At 47.1% G+C, this 16,323-nt stretch overlaps 1 protein-coding gene across 1 annotated transcript; it reads right to left on the bottom strand.

The window, feature by feature from the left end:
• Nucleotides 1-1,612: 1,612 nt before the first annotated feature.
• LOC140468140 (keratin, type I cytoskeletal 18-like) lies at nucleotides 1,613-15,345 on the bottom strand. Its single transcript, XM_072564342.1, has 8 exons — nucleotides 14,678-15,345; nucleotides 13,014-13,096; nucleotides 11,719-11,875; nucleotides 10,934-11,095; nucleotides 8,117-8,242; nucleotides 6,648-6,868; nucleotides 5,198-5,259; nucleotides 1,613-1,934 (listed from the first exon to the last, which is right to left on the bottom strand). The coding sequence occupies exons 1-8, from the start codon at nucleotides 15,188-15,190 to the stop codon at nucleotides 1,909-1,911; spliced, it is 1,350 nt and encodes a 449-aa protein (XP_072420443.1). The 5' UTR covers nucleotides 15,191-15,345; the 3' UTR covers nucleotides 1,613-1,908.
• Between the last annotated feature and the right edge of the window lie 978 nt (nucleotides 15,346-16,323).

Below are 16,323 nucleotides of genomic sequence, written 5' to 3'. Positions count from 1 at the left end.
AGGTGTTGCATTTTGGGAAAGCAAATCAGGGCATGTCTTACACACTTAATGCTAAGGTCCTCAGGAGTGTTGCTGAACAAAGAGACCTTGGAGTGCAGGGTCATAGCTCCTTGAAAGTTTAGTCGCAGGTAGATAACATAGTGAAGAAGGCATTTAGTATGGTTTCCTTGATTGGTCAGAGTATTGAGTATTGGAGTTGGGAGGTTACGTTGCAGCTGTATAGGACATTGGTTAGGCTACTTTTAGAATATTGTGTGCAATTCTGTTCTCCCGCCTATTGGAAGGATGTTGTTAAACACAAAAGAGTTCAGAAAAGATTTGTAATGATGTTGCCAGGGTTGGAGGATTTGAGCTACAGGGAGAGGTTAAAAAGGCTGGGGCTATTTTCCACAGAACGTTGGAGGCTGAGGGGTGACTTTATAGGGATCTATAAAATCATGAGGGGCACAGATAGGATAAATAGACAAAGTCTTTTCTCCAGGTTTGATTAGTTTGATGCATTTCCCTACAGTGTGGAAACTAATCAAACCTGGAGAAAAGACCTTGGCTATTAATGAGTGGAGTCCAAAACTAAACTGAAACTAGGTTCAAGGTGTGAGATTCAAAAGGGATCTGAGAGCAACTTTTTCATGCAGAGGGTGACGGCTGTTTGGAATGAACTGCCAGAGAAAGAGGTGAAGGTCGGTACAATTGCAACATTTAAGAGGCATTTGGATGGGTATATGAATAGTGAGGTATGGGCCAAATGCTGGCAGATGGGACTAACCAGTTTAGGATATCTGGTCTGCATGGATGAGTTGGACTGAAGGGTCTGTTTCTGTGCTGTGCATCTCTATGACTCTATAATCATGGCTGATCTTATCTGAACCTTAACTTCCATTGCCTGCCTATTCTGTATAATCTTTCCACCCATTACTGATTGAAAATCTGTCTCCCCCTTACATTTGGTCAATGTCCCAGCATCCCCACACTCTGTGGGAGTGAATTCCAAAGGTTCACGATCTTTTGAGAGAAGCAGCTTCTCCTCACCTCTGTTTTAAACGTACTACCCCTGCTCCTAAAACTGTGGCCTCCCTTTCTAGATTGGCTCACGGGAGGAAGCATCCTGTCTACGCCTGTACAGAGGTTGTCTGATCCAGCGCTGAGTGAACTGAGGGCAAGGAGACATTGGAGGACTGGTGGGAATGTAAATTTAAGATATTGGACTGTGATATTCCCACAACGTCTCATTCTTGCTTTCAAATCCTGGTAATCTCTGCACCCTTTCCTTTTCCTCTCTTACCACCTTCAGCCCCATGATTCTCTGAAGTCTGCGTTTCCTAATCCCTGCCTCGAATGCATCTCCTGTGTTTCAACATGCCATCACTGGAGACTGTCTTCAGTTACTTGGACTTCAAGCTCTGAAATATTGTCTCTAAGATCCACTTCTCTCTGCCCTCGTTCAAACCAACCTGTCTGACACGTTACCATTCACTTCCTGTACTGTCTCCTGTGAGTGGGGCCCCAGTTTTGTTTCAGACCACGGCTGGATGTTTTATATTGAACATTAAAAAAAAACGGTATGGTTGAGAGAAGGTGGTTGTGTTGAAATAACGACGCTGACTCTGCCAAATGGGTTAAAGCCCCTTTTATTAATTCTTCCCCACCCTGTGCCATCAAGCGATTGCCCCACACCGTTCACAGAGAGAACCACAACGAAAGTAAAAACCCAGAATGGAAGATTCACATCCAAATTGCGAGGGAAACACCGTTACAAAATACCATTGCATTTCCGAGCGGGTCGGTGGGTTTTGTCGAAACACCCAAAGACAAAAGTCAACAGTGCAATCCGTTATCTGAAATGGAAGAAAGGTTGAGTCATCAGGATTCCGGGAGAGTTGTCTTGGAATGTGCTGAAGTCTGGAGCTGTTAATACGATGTCACAGTGCGTGTTTCTGCAAAACAAGAAGAGGGAAACTCGTCAAAACTCCTCCCAGTCATGACTGGTAACTAGCTTGCAAACCGGGGCTGAAGGAGGAAGGGATATCCTGGGGGGTGTTGTGTGGGGGTCAAGAACCACTGGTGGTCAAGTCAGCTCACCTTTGCTTCTCCTCCCTTGTCAGCTCAATTGCACGGAGACAGCTTGCAATGCAATAGGAGGGTTGAGATAGTGAGGACTTGCAGGTGCTGGAGAGTCAGAGTTGACAAAAGTGTGGAGCTGGAGAAAGCGCAGCTTCCGAGGAGCAGGAGAGTCGACGTTACGAGCAGGACCCTTCATCAGGAAGGTATCCAGACCAGGCAATGGAGCAAATGGCTCTGACAACATTTCTCTCCTGTGTTTCCATATCCCTCCAGAGTTTCATCCACCTATCCAATGTAATGTTGAATGCTAACGTGGTATTCGGTGCGATTCTAACTCAGTTGAAATGCGGTGCACGACAGAGAAAAGAATTGTACCCAATGGCTTCTTCCTCAACCACTAACCTCAAAGAATAAATCTCCTTTACAGGATTGATGCTGGTTCTCTTGCCCGTGTCACTTCTTATACGTGACAGATCTGTAACCATATGTCTAGTATTATAAAATACTGCTAATATTTATCACTTTTGGTTCGACTTGAGTGGGAAAGGCACTATTATTGCAAAGATCTTGCATTGAAGAACTGCTTAATTATGAAGCAAAAAGAAAATATGGTGTGGAAGGCCATTATTTGACCCAAGTGCTTGTGCCAGCTCTATCAATCTAATGAGAACCACTTCCCTCACTGTTTCTCTATCACTTGTAACTCTAAGCCCAAGTGCCTTTTAAAAGTTACTGTTGAGTCTGTTCACATAGAACAGTGCAGATTACAAGTGATTAAAAAAAACAGTCTCCTCAACCTCTGTAATGTTCTTCTGAGGACCATCTTCATCAATCAGCATCCTGGAAGGAGTTTCGCTTCACTTAATTTCTACAAAATCCTTCATGTTTCTTAAAAACTATGATTCAGCTCCCCGAAGCTCCTCTTGCTCCAAGGAGAGGAGACCAGTTCCACTCAGGTTGACTGAGGTTGGCACGGATTTCACTGGCAATCAGGCACCAGTGCATGCCATTCTCAGCTGACAGAGAAAAGGTGGCGGTTACAAGCACCCTTTTGTCAAGTGTCCAATCAACCTGAGACACTAACAACTCTCCAAGACCAGGGCCGCTGAGAGAGAAGGGAGAACAAAAGCCAGGGTTTCAACTCAACAATGAGACCAGTTTGACGATACTGTTAATGAAGTTCCAGCAATGAGTCATTGGCCTCAAAGCACTGATTCTTTGCCCCACAGATGCTGATAAACCCCACTGAGTTTCTCCAGCAATTTCTGTTTCCGATTTCCAGCACCCTCGGCTGTTACATTCCTGGAGCGATGTTTGAAGGATTGTTGATGATGGAAAACAAAGAAATGGCAGGTGAATTGAGCAGGGATTTTTCATCGGTCTTCCAGTACCCGGGATACAGGTAGCATCCCAGAGGTAGGGATAATTCAGGAAATGGAAGGGAGATGGGAACACAAGGAAAAATCACAAACCCCATGAACTTATATTCCTCAAGGGCTGGTGAAGTGACCTTATTGAGGTCATAGAGTCAGAGACTCAGAGATGTACAGCACGGAAACAGATCCTTCAGTCCAACTTGTCCATGCCGACCAGATATCCCAACCCAATCTAGCCCCACCTGCCTGGCCCATATCCCTCTAAACTTTCCTAATCATATGCCCATGCAGATGCCTTTTAAATGTTGCAATCATACCAGCCTCCGCCACTTTCCCTGGCAGCTCATTCCATACATGTATCACCCTCTGCATGAAAACATTGCCCCTTAGATCTCTTTTGTATCTTTCCCCTCTCAACCTAAACCTATGCCCTAGTTTCCTTGCTTTATTTTAAACTTGTTATCATATCCTCCCCTCCCCCATTCCACTCACTGTCCTTTCCAGTCTGGCAACGAGACACACCATTGTTCAGCCATTCTCACATTCCGATCACCTAATGGTTTCTCCACCAGCACCCAACGCCCACTACCCCCACCCTGACCACCACTACCCCACTGAACCAGAGCTCAAATGCTGTCCCTTTCACATTTCACGTCAACTCTGATGAAGAGTCAGTGTCAACTCGAGCCATTAGCTTGCTCTCTCTCCATGGATGCTGCCCGACTCCAGCATTTGTTGTTTCCACTAGCTGATAACTAGGGTTATAATTTCAAGATTGTCAGCGAGAGATCTAGGAGTGAGATGAGGAGAAACTGCTTTACTTAGGGCGTTGTTAGGATTTGCAAAGCAGTGCCAGGGAGAGTGGTGGAGGTGGATTCCACAGGACAGCTGGATATATTAAAGAATCTCTACAGTGTGGAAGCAGGCCATTTGCCTCATCAGGTCCACACTAACCCTGTGAAGGATACCCACCCCCTCTGCCCTCTAACCCTGCATTTCTCTAACTTAGACATTATGGGCAATTTAGCATGACCAATGCAGCTAACCTGTGCACTGTGGGAGGAGACCCATGCAGACACAGGAGAATGTACAAACTCCACACAGGCAGCCACCCGAGGGTGGAATTGAACCCAGGTCCCTAGAACTGAGAGGTAGCAGTGCTAACCACTGAGCCACCGTGCTGCCCAATGATATCAATGAATTTTATGAAGGGATGAAATTTTTTGATGACAAAAATCGTTGCTCAACTCACCTTCAGTTCCACTGATTGTCGAGACCCACTTCGGAGACTGCAGCAGACCTACAAGTTCCCCACTGACTGACTCATTAAACTAGTCTCATCATAGATATGCAGTAATGTATGCATTATCTTTGAGTCACCCTTCTATCTCAGCTGCTCTCGACTTGGAGAGGAGTTGTCCCTGTCTTCGGCTGCTGCTGCTCATTGCAAGAGGGAACAACTCTCCTTCCTTGTTGGTGCGTTTGTAATCTGGATTGGTTTGGAGGGGTCGTTTTTTTGGTGCACTGCAGTGGTGCTTTAGGGGAAACAGGGGAGGGAGAGGGAACAACATCACCCTGTGATCTACACTTGGAAAGAAGGAAGGCAATTTATTTAAAGGGGAGATCTTGAATCGGATTGATTCGTGTCCGTTTTTATACCTCAAATGCAAATACAAGCCAGGCGAACCTTCCAAACAAGCATTTTCCATTCAGTATCACACCCAGTGTGTTATGGATGTTAATTTATAATGAGGACCTACCAGTTCTTATTGTTGTAGCTGTGGTGCCTCCTGATGTTTCTTTTGAGTCACTCCCGCTAAGACTGAAACAAAACCAGGAAATGGAACCAATTAGAAAAAGTTATGGCACTATTTTAAAGAGTAGCACTTGTCACGGAATGCCGGAAGACTCCTAATTTTTCATTCATCCAAGTGAGAGCCATTGGAGCTCAACTGTACAACATTGGGGTGAAGACTGTTACAGGTCAGACAGGTCAAGGAGGAGTGAGCCATCGAGTCTGGATAGCAGGAATCTACAGAACTTGGTGCTAAGGATCATTCACAAAGGATCATTCTACAGGAGGGTCTGAACATCTTGCAATCACAGGATGGAAGGCAATATCAGAAAGAATTGTGACATTTTTTAAACTGAGCGTCTAAGGCTATTGGATGGTGAAATGCATTTGATGTTATTTTTAAGTTCAATTAATTCACTCAAAGGATGAGGGCTGGACAGCATTTATTGTTCATTCCAAATTGCCCGGAAGGCAGTTAAAATTACTGTCAGCCACGTAGGCCAGACCAAGGTAAGAACAGCAGATTTCCTTCCTTAAAGCATCAGCGTACCAGATGGACTTTTTTTTTGTAATTAGTGGTTTTATAGTCATCAACAGTGTATTAATTCCAGATTTTATTGTATTTATTTACCGTAGTAGGATTTAAAGCCAGGTTTGCGATTTCTGAGAAGATTTGTAGCTCAGATTAAGGTTCAGGTTGTAAGTTAGCTCGCTGAGCTGGAAGGTTTGTTTTCAGACGTTTTGTCACCATACTAGGTAACATCATCAGTGAGCTTCCGGTGAAGCACTGGTGTTACATCTCACTTTTTATTTATGTGTCTGGGTCTTTTAAGACACATAAATAGAAAGTGGGACAAAACATCATCAGTGAGCCTCCGGTGAACCACTGATATTATGTCCCACCTTCTATTTGTGTGTCTTAACAGACCAAGACAGATAAATAAAAAGAGGGCCATACCACCAGTGCTTCACCGGAGGCTCACTGATGATGTTACCTAGCATGGTGACGAAACGTCTGAAAACAACCCTTCCAGCTCAGCAAGCTAACTTGCAACCTTAAAGCCAGGTGCCTGGACTATAACCTGGGCCCATGGCGGTAATGTCACTAAGTTACTGACTCCCCACGTAGATTGGTCGGTCCAAAAATTTAGTGGGAGTGGCTTCTCTTTACTTGGAGAATACACCCATTGGAATGAGGGAGAGAAGTGTGATCAGATAAAGGTTGGCGTACTAATCTGGAATATGCCCGGTCATTCATAAAAAAGAAAGGTGTTAGGCTGCATGGCAGAGTGGAATTTCTGTCATCCATTCGGAGTCAGAGTAATATACACATTGCACCCCCGAGAGTTAACAAACAGCAAATCTATACACGAGCATTAGTGATGCCCCAATGGACTTCAACACAGCAGCTTTACCAAACAGCTGATCCATCGAGGAGCTTCTTGTAATTCTCAATCTCAGCCTCAAGTCTCATCTTGATGTTCAGCAGGGCCCCATAATCTTTCACCTTCTGTTCGAGTTCAGACCTCAAGTTGGTCAGCTCCATCTCCAATCTGGAAACAGTCATCTTCAGGTTCTCAAGTTTCCCACAATACGTATCATTGATATTCTGAATGTTGGCTTCCAAGAAAGCATTCTGCAAATGGGGATGGGAATGGGGGGGGCGGGGGGGGGGGGCAGAGAGAGATGTGAGGTGGGGTAGGAAAGAGGCAAAATTGCGAATACTTTTCGAATGATATCCTCGAGGGTTCTGTCAGTCAAATACATTAATGTGGAGCCAAAGAGATTTCAATTCTCCAATAGCTTCCTGCCACCTTCCACCTCCCCCATCACCATCTCCACCCTGTCTATGACCCATTGACAGTTTGCAACTGACCCAACATACCTGTACCTCATGGAGGTGGGAGATGGGGGGACAGGTTGGACATTCAAGATCAGTGTCCAACACCACTCTTTCTCTGTTGGTCTTCAAAGAAGATGGAGGCACACAGAGTCTCGCACTTACAGCACAGAATGAAAATGTTCATGTCCATGCTGGGTCCATAACTCTCTGACTACATTAATCTTGCAGTCCTGGAGGCTACATAATTGCAAGTGAATATCTAAATGCGGCTTAAATGATAAGAGAGACCTTATCAAAGCCCTTGCCAAAGTTCACGTCAAATACTTTGCCCCTGTCAACACTCTCGCATGTCTCTGTCATAGATTCCCTACAGTGTGGCAGAAGGCCACTCAACCCATCAAATCCACACTAACCCTCCGAACAGCATCCCACTCAGATCCACCCACCCGCTCTATATTTCCCAAGGCTAGTCCACGTGGGCTGCACACTATGGGCAACTTAACATAGCCAATCCACCCAAGCTGCACATCTTTGGATTCTTGGAGGAAACCGACGCAGACTCAGGGAGAACGTGCAAACTCCACACAGACTGTCACACGATGTGGGAATCGAACCTGGGTTCCTGGCGCCGTGAGGCAGCAGTGCTAGCCACTGAACCACTGCACCTCCTCAAGAAATTCAAATTGGTCAAGCATGTTGTTCCTTGAATAAATCCCAGCTGACTGTCCCTTTTCAATTCAGGGATTAATGGATTTCAAACCTCATCAATGACACCCCCTCCCTTACAGTAAATAGTCCATCCAGATATAAACTGCCCCTCAGAATAAACTGCTCCTCGGATGCTGCCTGACTGGCTGTGCTTTTCCAGCGCCACACTGTTTGACAATGAGCCTTTGCGAAAGGCAAGGGGTTGCCTTCTGTCACGGTTCCAGGCATCCTGCTGTTTGGGTTAAATCTGAAGTCACAGATGGCAACATCATGTACCAGTAGGTCATCAGTTAAAACGAGAGGCACTGACTGAACTCTTCCGTCCACACTTACCCCGCTGAGCAGAGAATTATACTCCGCCTCAAGGGACTGAAGTTGCCTGTGCAATTCCTTAATCTCGAGACTGGAGGCTTTCGCCGCCTCACTGACCTCGACAGTCTGCTTCGTCTGTGTTTCCACCTTGAAAATGGAGAAGAAAATTGTAGTCAAGTGCAGGCACTATGGTAGAGGTGAAATGAGATCTGAGGGGTGAATAGCTCATCCCTTGGGATTATATCCAGCCCCAGGCTGCTGTGAAAACCCTGGTCTATTGACTACGACATGGCTACATGGCTTTGAGTTGATGCCATCCAAGATCTAATGGAGACAGGGCATCAGTACAAAACAGCTGCTAAACTGGACAGTGCATGCCTCACAGCAGGGATTAAATGCAACTTTAGAAATCAAAACAGCGAGACAGGTTTTGGGAGTGAAGCTTAATGTTTTCCAATGGCAGGATTTTCCCAATGGAGGTAAAACCAATGACTGCAGATGCTGGAAACCAGATTCTGGATTAGTGGTGCTGGAAGAGCACAGCAGTTCAGGCAGCATCCAAGGAGCTTCGAAATCGACGTTTCGGGCAAAAGCCCTTCATCAGGAATAAAGGCAGTGAGCCTGAAGCGTGGAGAGATAAGCTAGAGGAGGGTGGGGGTGGGGAGAAAGTAGCATAGAGTACAATGGGTGAGTGGGGGAGGGGATGAAGGTGATAGGTCAGGGAGGTGCGGGTGGAGTGGATAGGTGGAAAAGGAGATAGGCAGGTAGGACATGTCCGGACAAGTCATGGAGACAGTGCTGAGCTGGAAGTTTGAACGAGGGTGAGGTGGGGGAAGGGGAAATGAGGAAACTGTTGAAGTCCACATTGATGCCCTGGGGTTGAAGTGTTCCGAGGTGGAAGATGAGGCGTTCTTCCTCCAGGCGTCTGGTGGTGAGGGAGCGGTGGTGAAGGAGGCCCAGGACCTCCATGTCCTCGACAGAGTGGGAGGGGGAGTTGAAATGTTGGGCCACGGGGCAGTGTGGTTGATTGGTGTGGGTGTCTCGGAGATGTTCCCTAAAGCGCTCTGCTAGGAGGCGCCCAGTCTCCCCAATGTAGAGGAGACCGCATCGGGAGCAACGGATACAATAAATGATATTAGTGGATGTGCAAGTAAAACTTTGATGGATGAAGCTCCTTGGATGCTGCCTGAACTGTTGTGCTCTTCCAGCACCACTAATCCAGGATTTTCCCAATGGCAGGACAGCAGTGACTGACAGAGATGGAATATAAACGCTAAGTTGAGGTAAAGTCGCCATGGTCCTGCTCTCTCATTACAGAGAGATGACTCATGGGGTTTTAACCTGAGGGTCATCAGGTCTCAGGCTAGGCAAGAGGTTGAGTGTGTGTGAGAGTGTGTATGTGTGAGAGTGTGTGTGTATGAGAGTGTGTGTGTGTGTGTGTGTGTGTGAGAGTGTGTGTGTGTGAGTGTGTGTGTGTGAGAGAGAGTGTGTGTGAGAGTATGTGTGTGTGAGAGAGTGTGTGTGTGAGTGTGTGGGTGAGAGTGTGCGTGTGAGAGTATGTGTGTGTGTGAGAGTGTGTGTGTGTGAGAGTGTGCGTGTGAGAGTATGTGTGTGAGAGTATGTGTGTGTGTGAGAGTGTGTGTGTGAGAGTGTGTGTGAGAGTGTGTGTGTGTGTGCGTGTGAGAGTATGTGTGTGTGTGAGAGTGTGTGTGTGAGAGTGTGTGTGTGTGAGAGTATGTGTGTGAGAGTGTGTGTGTGTGAGTATGTGTGTGAGAGTATGTGTGTGTGTGAGAGTGTGTGTGTGAGAGTGTGTGTGAGTATGTGTGTGAGAGTATGTGTGTGTGTGAGAGTGTGTGTGTGAGAGTGTGTGTGTGTATGAGAGTGTGTGTGTGTGAGTGTGTGTGAATGAGAGTGTGTGTGAGTGAGTGTGTGTATGTGTGTGTGAGAGAGAGAGTGAGTGTGTGTGACAAACAACCAAGGTGTTTTTCAGTGTATAATTTCAGTTATATCACACTCTAAACTTTTTCTATAAATTCTGTGCCTTACAATTGTGTCCTCCACAACCACCTGATGAAGGAGCAGTGCTCCGAAAGCTAGTGCTTCCAAAGAAACCTGTTGGACTATAACCTGGTGTGGTGTGATTTTTAACTTTGTACACCCCAGTCCAACACCGACATCTCCAAATCATGTGTGTGTGAGAGACAGAGTGCGTGGGTGTGTGTGTAAGACAGAGTGTAAGATTGTGTTTGTGTGCATGTGTGATAGAGTGTGTGTGTGAGACAGTGTGTGTGTGAAGAGACTGTTTGTGTGAGAGAAAGAGTGTGTGAGAGGGTGTGTGTGTGACAGATTGTGTGAGTGAGTGTGCATGTGTGTGTGAGAGAGTGTGTGTGTGAGAGACAGAGAGTGTGTGAGTGTGTGTTTGTGGATGTGTGTCTCTTTCTTAGGCATTAGTGGCTGGTGGGAGGACCCCTTGGCAATTGGTAGACTCACCATGGACCATCCTGACGCTCAAATCCCCGGGCTAGCCTCACAAAAAAGGAGCTCATCAGGCAGATTAACTGAAGTTGTTCACACCCTATTTCTGATCAGTCACTGGGAAAACCCACAGTGGCTGCAAATCCCTCCCCAATCCAATGATCGCTCTTTTCTGATAACCGTAGTCTCTAAAAGCTTGGTAAGATTCCCACCTTGAACTAACTTCGCGATTATTGTCTATCAAAATAAGGGTTCCAAGACCTTCAATATTACATTGACCTAACTGTCTCCTCTCTCTGAGTTCAGTTTGGAAATGGAATTGTCCCCTTCTGGATTCACAGGTTTACATGTACAGATACCCACCTGTAATTTATACCAATTGTCAAGTTCACTTTGATTCTTCTTGCAGAGGGCATTATAATTCTCCCTCATTTCAGTCAGTTGCTTAGTAATGTCAGTGCTGGCTTCAGCTGAAACATCCACAGTGACTGTACCAGTCACTTGCTTCCTCAGTTCAGCCATTTCCTAAAACCAAACACACCCATTAGGGACTTCTTCCCTTTGAGATATTTACAATGTTGTTACGCATTGAAATCTTTCACACACACAATAAATCACATTTCAACGAGGGCTGAGCATGTGGCATCATCCGTCAAGGAGACATTGTCCTCCATATTGAATGATCTCAAATTCATGGTTGGTCACTGATAGACCCAAGGGCAGCATGGTAGCCCAGTGGTTAGCACTGCCGACTCACAGCACCAGGGGCCTGGATTCGATTCCAGCTTCGGGTGACTGTCTGTGTGGAGTTTGCACATTCTCCCTGTGTCGGTGTGGATTCCCTTGGGGTGCTCCAGTTTCCTCCCACAATCCAAAGGTGTGCAGGATAGGGTAAATTGCCCATAGTGTTCAGGAATGTATTGGTTAAGTGCATTAGTCAGGGGGGAAAATGGAGAGCAATAGAGTAGGGGAATGCATCTGGATGGGTTAGTCTTCAAAGGGTCAGTGTGGACTTGTTGGGCCGAAGGGCCTGCTTCCACAGTGTAGGGATTCTAAGTTCAACTCTGTGACTCTTGGGCATTGGTGGTTGGGAGTAGACCCCTCAAGGAGTGAAAGAGCTGAGAGATGGGTGATGGTGCCAAACTTACCTCTTCATGGTTCTTCTTCAGGTTCACAAGGTCTTCATTCGCTGCCGCTATATCACCTTCCAAAATGGAGTAATTCATTATATATTCCTCTTTCAGTGCCTTCAGGTCTGCAATATCACATTCCACAGACTGCTTGATGCACAGCTCATTCTCATATCTGGTTTGAAGATTAGGAAAGAAAAATAACTTGTTCAACTAGAGCAAGGATTGAACGTGATGGGTTGAATGGGCCGAAGGGCCTCTTCTGTATTGTATGATTCTGTGATGGATCCCACAAACAGCCAATCAGATCCATACGTGAGATACCAACACTGCCCACTCGTGGGAGCAGTACTCGCAAAACCTTGAGGCACTTGACCACGTTCAGAAGAAACACTCACCAAGGTCTCCATGCTTTAAGAATGAACTGGCTGTTGATAATTCTGCTGGACCTCTCTCTCAACACACACCCATCTCCCATGCCCCTGTGGTTTGTTACTTTGATCGATTGAGATTTTGGACAAGCAGGCTCAGAGAAATCCTCAGTCCCTTGTGCAGTGAATAGATAATACAGACCCAGTGATTGCTTTTGGTATGTTTCCAAATTAACGTGAAAGCCACCGAGTTAAAACCCCGGAATGGCCTTGCTAATCATCATACGGGCAGCACAGTGGCTCAGTGGTTAGCACTGCTGCCTCACGTCGCCAGGGACCTGGGTTCGATCCCAGCCTTGTTTGTGTGGAGCTTGCACATTTGCCCCGTGACTGCGTGGGTTTCCTCCTACAGTCCAATAATGTGCAGGTCAGGTGGATTGGCCATGCTAAAGTACCCCATAGTGTTAGGTGCATTAGTCAGAGGGGAATGGGTCTGGGTGGGTTACTCTTGGGAGGGTTGGTGTGGACTGGTTGGGCCTGTTTCCACCCTGTAAGGAATCTAATTTAATCAGTAAGTTAAAAATCACATGATGCCAGGTTATAATCCAACAGGTTTACTTGGAAGCACTAGCTTTTGGAGCGCCACTCCTTCATCGGGTGGTTGTGGAACAGGGTTCTGCCCTGATGAAGGAGCGGTGCTCCAAAAGCTAGTGCTTCCAAATAAACCTGTTGGACGAGAACCTGGTGTTGTGTGATTTTTAACTTTGTCCACCCCAGTCCGACACCGGCTCCTCCACATCGTAACCAACAGTAAGACACAGAAGGGACACCACAACCTTCTCAGAAGGCACAGAGGGTCGAACCACAAGTTGCCTGCAGAGCCGAGCTTTCTCTCCACATGGGTGCGACATTGTTCAATCGGTAGAGAACAGAGGTACGTACTTGGTTGTGAAGTCCTTTGCAGCCAGAGTTGCATTGTCAAGGTCGAGAGCCAGGCGAGCATTTCCAAGATGAAGTGCCAGTATCTAAAGTGAAGAGCACACAGGGTAGACCATGAGCACACAGGCATTCACCCAGGAACACTCAGATTGATGAATGAGTTGGATGCTGTTTTGATGGGTGTTTGGTGAGGTGAGGCAGTACGGGGGCTGTGTCCATTGAGACGGACGAGGCAGCCAGTTTTCCCGCCTTCGAGCCTCAATGTGGCACACGCGTTTTGGAAAGGCCCATTCCACCGTATGGCGAAAGTGAAGAGGGCAGGCGCTGGAGACCAGAATCAAACGGTGTGGTGCTGGAAAAGCACGGCAGGTCAGGCAGCATCCGAGGAGCAGGAGAGTCGAGATTTCAGGCATTAGCTCTTCATCAGGACTGAAGAGCTGATGAAGGGCTTATGTCTGAAACATCGACTCTCCCGCTCCTCAGATGCTGCCTGACCGGCTGTGCTTTTCCAGCACCACACCTTTTGACTCCGTTCTCCAGTGTCTTTGATGGTGCAATTGGTGGTTGGTTAGCTCAGGTGGCTGATTCACGGGGCTAAAGCAGCAGCAATCACCTGGGGTTCAATTCCCACCACTGGCTGAGGTTACCATGAAGGACTGTCCTTCTCAACCTCTCCCCTCTCCTGAGGTGCAGTGACCCAGCTGTTTCTCCCAAGTGGGAGGGAAGTCCCTTGGAACCATAGCAACTGTAACTCATAGCTGAGTGAAACAACATCCAGGAGTCTTGTCTATCACTATGTTCTTTCAAATGCTAGTGTCAGCTTGAACACTAAGGTAGACAATACCTCGGAGATTTAGCTTTAATTTATAGTCGGATCGATAACATTATTACAAGCACTCATAATAATTAGCAAAACAGCTTCCAAATCAGGATAGGACACTCATGGTAAATTGCAATACTTTATCCCTTGAAGCTGTTCTTGATCAGGTTTCAACAGGATATCTCAACTGAACAGAATTTATAAGTTAATACTTTTAACTGAGTCCCTTAGCCTGCCTGACAGCTCCCGAAGCCCAGTGTGAAAACAGGTTCCAGTTCTGCTGATGGTTATCTGACTCAAAACATTAACTCCGCTTTCTCGCTCCACAGATGCTGCCGTACCTGCTTGAGTTTCTCCAGCGCTTTCTCTGAAACGCAACGCCAGGTCTTTTCAAGAGGTTTGCCTGTGGAACCGAATGAGTTACAAGGCTCCTCAGCCATTGCAGGGGGTGGGAGGGGGTCACATGCATTTAGACTGGCTCACGGTCCCACTACAATGACTGGTAGAGTGGGATTCAATTGCTGTGGCAGGAATCTAGAGTGGCACTGTTTTTTTACACTCTGTCTAGTTTCAATTCTGTTAGTTTCTCAGCAGGCAGGTGTGCCCCAAAAGTGGCTGAGGGGGGCATCCTTAACCTAATCACATTGGCATTTTTACCCTTCAGTGAAAACAGACGGTCACATCCTCTAACTGCACCGAGACAGAATCTGAATGACATTGCACAGGCAGTACCGTTATCCACCTCCACAGACCCTCCCCCCACCCCCTGCGTCTTCCGCGCTCAGCAAAGAATTAAAATGGCGGAAGATCGCACATCTCTGAACATGCAGCTCTGCTGTCCACTCACCTCCTCCCTCAGTGGCTTGATCACTGCATCGTAAGCAGCATAGTCGATGCCTGATAAGGCCTTCCCAACATGGAATTGTTTCAGCTGCAGTTCTAGCTTGTTATTCGCCTCCTCCATCTCCTTCACCTTCTGCAGGTACGTGCAAAGCCGGTCGTTTAATTTTATCATGGTTTCCTTCTCATTGCCAATGAGAACGCAGCCTGACATCCCTGACTGAGACATTGAGGCTGACCTTCCTCCTGACCCCCCGAAGGAACCTCCTGCTGACCCCCCGAAGGAACCTCCTGCTAACCCCCCGAAGGAACCTCCTGCTGACCCCCCGAAGGAACCTCCTGCTGACCCCCCGAAGGAACCTCCTGCTAACCCTCCGAAGGAACTCATCCCCAGGTTCCTTCCTGCTCCATACCGTTGGCTTGAACTTGTGAAGCTGGACCTGGAGACCATCTGCCCCCCACCCACACCCCTTAAACCACCTTGCAACCCACCCACTGACATTGCTGATGGACGTAACATGCTTAACTGCTTAAACCCGGGAAGTAAAAACACTTATTGTCAACAGCACTCTAACGTCTCTCCTCGTGACTTGCAGACTAGGCTATAACTTCACAAAAGTAGGTATGAACTGGCTGAGAATAGCTCTGAGCATCCCATTCTCCAGCCTGTTGCTGCTGACTTTATAAGGCCAGTGTGTGTGACTGACCCGCCCAGCTGAGCAAACATTGGATTTTACTCATCTCCACCTCCACGATGATCGACACCAAAACATTTAAACCTTCCCCCTTCTGTCAACCTAGCAACTGCTGACAGAGATAAATCCTTCCATAGCAACAGTTAGTTTGAAATATTTGCAAATTGCCAACTGGAGTTTGGGGGAACAATCTCCTCTTGTTCAGAAATGTGATGCACACTGTCTCCCTCCTGAACCGGGGAAGGGAGCTGTAACTCCAGATGGAACATTACAGCGCGGTAATGTTCGGCCCTCGATGATCTGGGGAAGGGGTGTCCCAGATGGAGGGCTGTGGATGTGGTTTCCAAATGGAATTAAACGGGGCGTTCGTTTCTAATGGTAACCTCAGCACTATGAGCTCCCAGAGGAAGAGGTGGACTGCACGAGCGAGGGTGCAGAGGAGATTTGCCAGAATGTTACCCGGCCTGAAGGGATTCAGCGATAGAGAGAGGTCATTGGCTTTGCCGTCTGCAAAGCAGGGAAAGCTGGGGAGTGGGGGTAGAACCGAATTGGGACGTACAAACTTCTGAGGGATGTGGATAGGCTAGATAGGGAGACGGCATTTCTCTTAGTGGAAGAGTCAAAAATCACGGGCTATACTGTTCAGGTAAAAATCTGGAGGCTGAGAGGAGCTATCTGGAACTTACTTTATTTATTCATGGGCTAGTATGAAGGGCTTTTGCCCGAAACGTCGATTTCGCTGCTCGTTGGATGCTGCCTGAACTGCTGTGCTCTTCCAGCACCACTAATCCAGTAAGTATCGCTGACCAAGCCAGCATTTATTGCTCAACACTAATTTGCCCAGAGGCAAATGAAGTTATGAAGTGACTGCATTGCTGTGGGTCTGGAGTCACAGACTGGTAAGGATGGCAGTTTCCTTCCCTGAAGGACATTAGTGAAACAGATGGGTTTTTCCGAC

This window comes from Chiloscyllium punctatum, chromosome 46 (genome assembly GCF_047496795.1).
Source record: "Chiloscyllium punctatum isolate Juve2018m chromosome 46, sChiPun1.3, whole genome shotgun sequence".
Lineage (NCBI taxonomy): Eukaryota > Metazoa > Chordata > Chondrichthyes > Orectolobiformes > Hemiscylliidae > Chiloscyllium > Chiloscyllium punctatum.
The sequence above is the reverse complement of the archived record's forward strand: the minus strand, read 5'-3'. Positions and strand labels throughout refer to the sequence as shown.

Coding starts and splice junctions, on each gene's coding strand:
- LOC140468140 (XM_072564342.1), bottom strand. CDS start 15,190: ATGTTACGTCCATCAGCAATGTCAGTGGGTGGGTTGCAAGGTGGTTTA. Junction 13,097..14,677: donor TCAAGCCACTGAGGGAGGAG/GTGAGTGGACAG, acceptor TCTTCACTTTAG/ATACTGGCACTTCATCTTGG. Junction 6,869..8,116: donor ATAATTCTCTGCTCAGCGGG/GTAAGTGTGGAC, acceptor CCCCATTTGCAG/AATGCTTTCTTGGAAGCCAA.